This window comes from Notothenia rossii (genome assembly GCF_949606895.1).
Source record: "Notothenia rossii genome assembly, chromosome: 5".
Lineage (NCBI taxonomy): Eukaryota > Metazoa > Chordata > Actinopteri > Perciformes > Nototheniidae > Notothenia > Notothenia rossii.
The window spans coordinates 43996889-44005917 of record NC_136903.1 but is presented as its reverse complement, the minus strand read 5'-3'; the positions used below and the strand labels follow the sequence as shown (position 1 = coordinate 44005917).

The window sequence follows — 9029 nt, the reverse complement described above, 5'->3', positions numbered from 1 at the left end:
TAAATTAACTCTAGGTTAACGGTACTCTTGCTATCACTACTCACCGACACTATAAACCTTGTCCCTCATGCTAGCCCTGACAACACCGGTAAGCACACCTTCATCTAGGCTGCACTGTTACGTGTCCTGACTTGTAGTGGTTCTCTCCTCTGTCTACACTCTTCTTGTCATCTTTGTAAAACGATATCAGACTGGTAATTGACACAGCCATGACTTCTAGTTAAATTCAGTGTGGCTCAAATGAAAAGCTTTGTTAAAATATGCAAGCACGTGAAAGTCAAATTCAGCTTCATTGTCAAAAATTCGACATGTGTTATACATCCAGAAATATCGAAATATCGTTTCCCACAGTGTGACATGTATACATAAAACAAAACAAAAAGGGCCTAGATAAACGTGGTACACATTAAACAAAACAAAAAGGGCCAAGATAACCGGGGTATACAGTTTAAAATGTTAATATATTTAAAGTGTTCAAAGTGCAGTTTCAGTGCAAGTCAGTTGAAACGATCTTAAGTTGGCGTGACGTTGAAGTCGTGCGACCCTGCTGCTGTACTGGCTTGTAGTTCGTTTATAGCATAACGTTAGCATTTTGCTTCTGGCGACTAGATTTATGATTCAAAAATTATAAAAGTAGGGTTGACATGTGGAGATTATCCGGCTGAACAAAACGTGATCCCTCTCTTAAATGTGTGTTAACCACAGACCTTATTTCGAGCTATTTTCCAAAATCCTATGGAGAAATTGCATTGGTTTTTGACAAAGGAACCGGAAGAAGTTTACTTCCGGGTTTTACGACGCATCACTGTGGTTCTCTATACTGCTTCAGTTGCGCCACTTATGTGACAGACAAGAAGAGTATGTGACAGACAATAATAGTCAATTCTAATGTCAAACACGTAATGTGGAGAAAGAGATGTCCTGTCTGGGTTGATTGTGCGTTGATCTGTTGGTAATGCCTCGGGGTTCCGGTGGGCATGTAAACAAATGCATAATGCTGCGCTATACTTTTTGGCCTCACCCGGTTGCATAGCGACACTTATTGTTTAGGTGTATTTTAATAAGCAGGTAGTCATATCATTATCTAGAACTAGCTGGATCTGATCGATATGGACATAAACGCGAGTGAAGTCTAATCTGACGGGAGAGAGAGATCAGCTGCTGCTGACGAGTCGACAAGCAGCTCTGCATGATCACATGCAGCGGTGAGCGGAACAAAACACACACTTCAGGTTAGAATATCAAACGTAGCTTTTTTAATTACCTCACAAACTACCTAAACTAGTTATAGATATGTTTAGTTTTACTGTCGGGTCACTCATTACTGGATCTGCGAGCTGCATGATACTGGCATAATAGATTGCCCGATCGGGCAACCAGCAGGTGAGGCTTCATTGCCCGAGCTAAATACTAGATGGCCCCGGGCCATCGGGCAGTCCTTAATGTCGAGCCCTGAACACACATATCTACAAGTGTCCCATAGTATAAAACTATGCTTTTCCCTGAACCAAATGCCTTGCCATCTGTGTCACGTGCATCCGAGTCAAAAACAACATACTGTTCATCCTGATGGAAAATATCACAAGTGTTCACGTTAACTGTAATAAAACAGTGATCGTATGTTTCAAAGATCTTCATCAGACCATCCTTCAAAGAGTATGCTACTCCATTAGTCAGGAGCTCTCCTTCTTCTACCTACAGATGTCCAACTACAGGGCTGCTGTATTCCAAGCCACACGGGCGGTTATTTAAAGTGACAATGGTTGGCAATTCCTTTTTTAGAAGATATCCAGTCGATTGCTCAGAAATGCAATCGGTTTCGGTCGAAAAAGTGTACAGTTTGTCGCCACTATTGACAACATCATCAAGCTGTTGTGTGTTCCAAGTCATTACACTTTGCCTCTTGCGCCAAACCATAGCTGCCAAGGACATGGCAACACATTGACTTCCCGCATTGGCACCAAATTTGCTATGGGCTTGATGAAAAGTCCCTTGAACATATCTAACATGTTTATGTCTTTCCTTAGAAACATTGGTAACCAGTACTTCAGGCACTGCGTTACTCTGCATTGTGCATTTGCCACAATCTGATTCCCGTTTCAATCGTTTAAGGGGGACAGAGCACTTTTTCAACGCAACACCTTCTGGTACAGACAATCTGCATTTCAAATTGGGAGCTGAACCACTGCTTTTGACTTCAGAAGATGAAGCCTGCTCCCTTTTCTCAGCAATATTACTGTTGTGCGAAACACCTGCCACACAATGTAGCACCTTGTTCACCCTCACAGTCACGACACTGAACTTCTTTGCATTTAAAGCCTGTGACAAAGCAGTGATATACAGCATAAGTTCAGGGAAGCTGCTGTGGAAAAGCGCTACCGACCTGCCATAGTCAAGGGGCATTCCTGTGGAATTACAAGGATTAAGATGCACAACAGAAAAGTTGTGATTGTGCTGTACAATCGCACAGTAAAATCCATCCATGTCCAGCAAACAAGATGCATCGTCCATCAAGGGTAGTTGCAACGCTTCATACAGTTGAGCACACACACCATCACTCTTAGTCCCAGAACAAACACCATAACTCTCAGTACCTGTGGACATACCTCTTCAGAGTGAGTCAAACATCTCAAACTGACTGTCAACGCCTTTGCCCAGTTTTTCAATATTCAGCTTCCTTCCTTCCTCCTGAATGGAGTCCAGCACAGAAGCCTTCCATGTGCACACACAGGAAAGCTTGTGCCTTATCAAAGCTGCAACAGTACACAACTTGGCACTCTGATCTCCCTTTCTAGCCAACCTCAAATGCTTGCTACCAACTATCTTTGGCTGGACAGTAGTGGAAGTAGCGCATGTGCATTCAACAGTTTCTTGCAGCATACCTTTGGCGTCAGGGAGAACTGCCTTTGGAGGGAACCGCCTCATGTTGAAGGACCTCTTCCATGGCATCCTAACCTTTATATAAAACCAAAAAGGAAAATACAGTTAAACATAATGCACAGCTGTCATATAAAATATTTATAATCTATTATTATATAAACAATTTAGCTTTATCTTGTATATAAAACACTGGTTCATTGAATGTTTTTAAAATAATTCAGTAAATGATGAAGTGACGTAAAATAATACTAATTAGTATTACAAAACAATACTAAAGCTTCACAATATTAAAGAGCAATTTATATTTGAAAGTATGATAGATACTTGAAAATTACTGACATGAACTTAAAACCACCAAGAATGTCTAAGTCAGTTTAAGAATCCATTCAACATCGTTGCAATATCAGAGAACTTGATCAGTGCTGAGAAAGGTGTGGACTTGAGATGGATGGCTATGAACTGAATTATACAAACAGAAGGAATAACAGTGGAGGGGGTGTGGCAATATATGTGGAGAAAAGAATGAACTAGAAGGTTGTGGAGAGCATGAGAACAGCTGTTGAGGATTTGTTTGAATGTGTTACAGTAGACATGCATATGGAAAGGTCTAAAAAATGTTATTGTGAGTTGTATATACAGATCTCCTGGAACCTGTATTGACACATTTACAGTTAGGATAGAATTTTTTTTATTATGACATAAATGCATTTAAGAATGACTACTAAATCACAATTGGAGGGTAGTATGAGAGAGACGATATTGATAAGGCATATGATGAATGTCTTAACACAATTACAATATCTAACAATACCGTATTCTGTTTTTCAAATTTTTTTCTTATTAATTTTAATCTGTTATAAATATGAAATGGATAAAATGAACAGTTGAGTACCCTGAACTTTAAGTATAATTATACAGAAAAAGCAATGGAAATATAAATAAACTTTATTTATATCTACATTTAAATACATGTTTTCAAAGTAATAAATACCTTAAAGAAGATCAATAAATATGTTGGGGTATGTGTGTGAGCCTGAGCCCAGACAGCCCCGGCTCACACACGCACACACACACATATAGCACAGTTAGCATGTACGCACAGAACACATGTTGCAATACATAAACGAAACTTGAATAAACGTGTGTATATTGTGTTTTGAACGGTGCAAACAACCATATTCAACCATATATACCGAATGATGTCGACATTACTTAATGTAACACTGTATAACGTAGTGTCTATATTGACGATAGTGTTAAGTACGAGTGTGCACCTAGGGTGCATGCTAGGGACTCTGTTAGCAAAGCGGAGCTAGCAAATCCACACACTACAATACAATGCTTATAGAGAGTGACTCACGTTTTTTCACTGCAAATACAGTCCAGAGCACGAATCCGGTGGTCCCTGGTGGTCCCCTGAGGTCTTCGTTGTTGTTTTTTGTCGAGTATAATGTGTAAGCTTTTAAGTTCGTTCTCAGTGCAGCAGAAGCGTACATGAGAATGAGCTGCGTCACAGCGTCACCCGTGTTGTCGCCTGCACGTTGGCAGGGAGAGAGAGGCAAGCAGCTTCTTCATTCTGGCCCATTGATTATCGTTAGATGGTTGCGTTCGGATAGTTTAAAAATCAGCTCCTAAATTCTAACCCTATCTCCTATTCCTTGACCTCTGAGTGAAACGTCATGGGGTTAAGGGATAGTGGATAGGAGAATTCAAAAGGATTTAGGAGAAGAGACTGCGGTACTTTAGAGAATCCGAATGCACTTTCACTATCCGACGTGTTTATGATGCGCCAGCGGACGTCATTGTGTGCTTCTGTGGGGAAACTATGGAAATTACAGTTTTCTATACAACGGACTACAACATGGATGTTTAATAAGAACGACGGACTCATCTAGAGACTCTGCACCGTGCTCTGATGCTGTTGCTTTATGCTTTAAGAACAACAGAAAAACATATTCTTCATGACCAAAATTGGAATTGAAATAAAAAATGAAAGTGAAACTTATGCTCGTCACCCTTTTTTTTAAGAAATGTCCTTAAAATGCATGAAAAACTTACATTTTTCAAAATGGCCAACTTTCTGGAGGGCGGGGCTAATGAAAGCAAATTTGAAATATGTCCGCAATCATAAGAGCTATGTGTATACAGCGTTTCGTAAATATCGGGAAAACTATATGCGAGTAGTTTGGAGTAATTAAATGCATGTAAATCGTCAAAAATGGAAAATTCTCCGTTCGCTTACAGGTCATCGTTTGAGCGATCAATTATTCCTTCGCAATTTAGCATCACATTGGATATGGGCTGAAGGTGTCCTGGATTGGAATTTTTCCGATCATTCGCCTAGGAGAAGTTCGCAAGAATGTGCTTAAAATGGCTGGAAAACGCACATTTTTCAAAATGGCCGACTTCCTGGGGGGCGGGGCTAATGAAAGCAAATAAGAAATATGTCCGCAATTCCATGAGGAATGTCTGAGCCAAAATTCGTGAAGTTCTGAGAAACTATATGTGACTACCACACAATAGGGGACGCTAGTGAGCAGTTTTTTTGAAAAATTACGTTTTTTTTTTACATTCTCGAAAAAGTCGTGGGCTTTGACGTGTGTCCCAAGTTTTAAAACATCGTCATAAAAAAAAAGGTACAGACCACGACCACATTTGTCATTCGTTGCGACACTTTAAATATAAGCTCATTCTCATCCCCAGAGTAGGTCTAAAAAATATATTTTTATTTTGTCCATCAGTTCTTGAGTTATACATTTGTCATGTTTTTGGCGCCCCCTATAGTCCAAAATGAAAATTAATTTTTGTGCCTATTCCCCAATACAGATTGAACCTTACCACCAAAATGTGTTTTTTTGGATACATTGTTGATGAGTTATGAGCATTTCTATCAAAGCCCCGCCTTTTTGCGAACACGTTTAGAGTAATGACGGCCACATTTATCGTCTGAACATGCTCATTTCCTACGATAATGTGTCTGACCTTCCAGCGATGGTGTCTACCAAGTTTGGTGTTAAAAAACAAAAAATTGAAATTTAAGTGAATATTTAACTGTTTTTTTACTTATGCTAATTTATTTAAAAAAGTAGGCGGGGCTTAGGGGTTCAAGGAGATTATATGTAGAGCAGGTTCACCCGAGTAAGTGTGCACAATTTCAGGTCATTCGGAGTTACGGTGCGACTTTGTACATCTTTCCAAAAATGGAAATGGCCATAGGTGGCGCTAGAGAGCATGTTGGATAATTTGAACAAATTGAGTCCAGAATATTTTAGTTTTCACCGATTCTGGAATCCGTGCAAAATTATACAACTTTTCAATATCCTAAAGACCTCAAAAACAGGAAACGCCAGCAGACAAAAAAATCGAAAACACATGTTGGCGACTGAAAGACATCCAGTGTTTTGTCTTTTCCTGAAGCATTCTACACCTACAGTGTCTCAACTGAAAGAGGACCACAAACACACACAAAATATAATACAATTTTGAGATTTGGGGATATTTATCTCCCATTCTTTCACTTTTTCTGACATTTTCAACACCAAACATGTCGTTAATGTCTCTGTTTAGTGAACTACAGCAATCTGAAAGCCTGTACATTATTTATATCACATTTTAACAGTATAAAAATGAAGGAAATGACTTTTTGAATGCAGTATTTTTCTGATTTATGGCGCAACACAAAGATATTTCCCTCTGTGCAAAGCTTTGACTCTAACATGTCAACAACATGAAACAAGAATATGAACCTGTCTTTATCCAATGTTCACACAAGATTTCTACATCCTGACACATCCTTCACACTGTCTCAACTGAAAGAGGACCAGAAACACATTAAAAATATCATAAAATGTGGAGACTTTGGGATATTTATCTCCCATTCTTTTACTTTTCCGACATTTTACAGACCAGACATGTCGTTGATGTCACTGTTTACCAAACTAACACTTTTTCTGAAAAATGCATAAAATGATGCAATATATGTGAAATACATGGTTTATACATGTAATTACTGGGGTTCCATTTCTTCTGATTACCTAATTTGGGCGTGCACATTTGCCGGGCGCAAACCTACCTCTTTTGGATTTGGAAAGGTTGGCATGTATGGTAATGTATGTACATGTATGTATGTATGTATGTACATATGTATGTATGTATGTAATGTATACTTTAAGAATAAGACAACCACACTAAGAGTTATAAAAAAGGTGTCCAAAAGAAACATTAAACAATTGTGTAAAGAAATGGTAGCAACATATTCTAAAGAGGCTGGGTCAACATCAATCTTGCAATACTATTATCTCACATAGCCCCACTGATCCTGTGTAGCAGGACTTGTAATGTACATACATCAACTAAGTAATTAACGATTATCCTAATTATAGTCATAATATTGTCATATCTTACACGTGAAAGGTGATTCCACGGGTTCTTGTTTGCAGACTGCGGCGATTAGAGCATCCGTAGGCTGCACAAAAGTCCGGTATATCTATGCCTATACCCATAGATATGCCTACACCCTACACCGGGCCCCACCACTTTTGTACATATAAAAACGCCACTGCAAGGATTGTTAAGAGATTGGGGAGAAACTGCTTCAGGCCACAGGCTTTATTTTCATATTGGAATGATACAGGTTTAATTTCTAGAATATAGCATAGTTTATTTTAATTGTTTTCTTTAATTTAATAAATTAGAGAAATTATCTTTCAATCTTGAAGTTACACACTCCGGTACACTAGGGGGCGGCATGCACCTTTAAACGTTGGTTTGTAGCCCGCCATGAAATAGAAGAAGAAGAAGGAGAGGAGGAAAAGAAGAGGATCCGGGCTAACCATGGCTACAGCTGATAGTGGTGCTAAGCCCCTTCAAAATGCTATGAAAATGGCAAAACTAGCAATACAGCTGGACGGAGAGAATAAAGACAAGGTAAAGTGCTAAACAGCCTGACAGCAGCAGCGACACGAAGGTTTGGTTTAAACCCGCAGGAAACTCAGTGTAGGGATGTAAACAGACGGAAGGGGCGGAACCGTTTGCTAGCTAAGCTGTCACTTAACGGTGTGTCAACACCATAGACTGGTCAACACATAGATCTGGTCAACACAGGGCTGAGCAGGGAGCCACTCAGAGCACAGCCGTTTAATATAAAGGCTATACAATTATATCACGAACATAGTTTGTGAGAAGTAGTTGGTTTGTTATTCCAAAAGCACTAGCCCTTTGACACTTTTTTACAACATAACATACAACTTGCTGGTAATCAAACTTGTGTGTGTATGGAGTGTAAAGGCAGATACACATGAACTGCTGTCCCAAACATTAAACTGCCCTTGTATTTCAACAGTGATATAACAGCAGTATGTGCTGTATTTCTCATGAGAGAAATATATTGGTGTAAGCTAGTCATAAAGTTGAGTCTGGAGTTTTGTCCTACTGCTTTTGTTTCTATTTATCCCTATTCAACAACTGAATAGTATTGTGGAGCTCTGCAATATGGTTGTTTCTTTAAAAGCATATTCACTTTTTTTGGCAGCTCAAAACAGTTAAAAATGTTTATATAAATAATATATAATAAAGGAATTCTGATTCTGATATTAAGCTACAATGGCTGACCTGTCAGTATTACCATGTCTCACCCCACGAGGCTTAAAACAAAAATAAATCAAGTTTAAAAAGATGTATTTTAAGTTCAGCAGGCCAACAAAAACAACTATCTTGTGAAGAGAGGAGTGAGCTCATTCTAAACAAAGTTTGGGAGTGGTGATAGTACTGTATATAAGTGTTTGTGTTTAAAAAAAAATGTTTATAGTAACCATAAAACACCTACCTTCATATGAAGCACTTACTTACATATTAACAGTTTATAACAGTTTATTTTGAAGAGTAGTCTTGATTGAATTCAGTAGTTAGTTACAGTATAATACTGGTAGTACAACATACAACAATGATTTCTAGAGAAAGATTAGATGTTGTTGATGTCTTTAGACCTAAAACACTAAATGGAATATCATTAGAAAAGAGACCTGTACTTTAAAAGAATGACTATCCATCCATCATACACACTGTTTTGGATGCTATCCCATCATGGGAGCAGGCAGTAAGCAGTGTACTGTGCACCCTGGACAGGTCACCAGTTTATCATTGAAACAAGT

At 38.7% G+C, this 9029-nt stretch overlaps 1 protein-coding gene across 1 annotated transcript in view; it reads left to right on the top strand.

Moving 5' to 3' along the window:
- The first annotated feature begins 7678 nt into the window (after positions 1-7678).
- Positions 7679-9029, top strand: part of vps9d1 (VPS9 domain containing 1) — a 79677-nt gene continuing 78326 nt past the window's right edge. The window contains 1 exon segment of the mRNA XM_079684227.1: positions 7679-7806. Coding sequence (XP_079540353.1) covers positions 7714-7806 — 93 coding nt within the window. The 5' untranslated portion in view covers positions 7679-7713.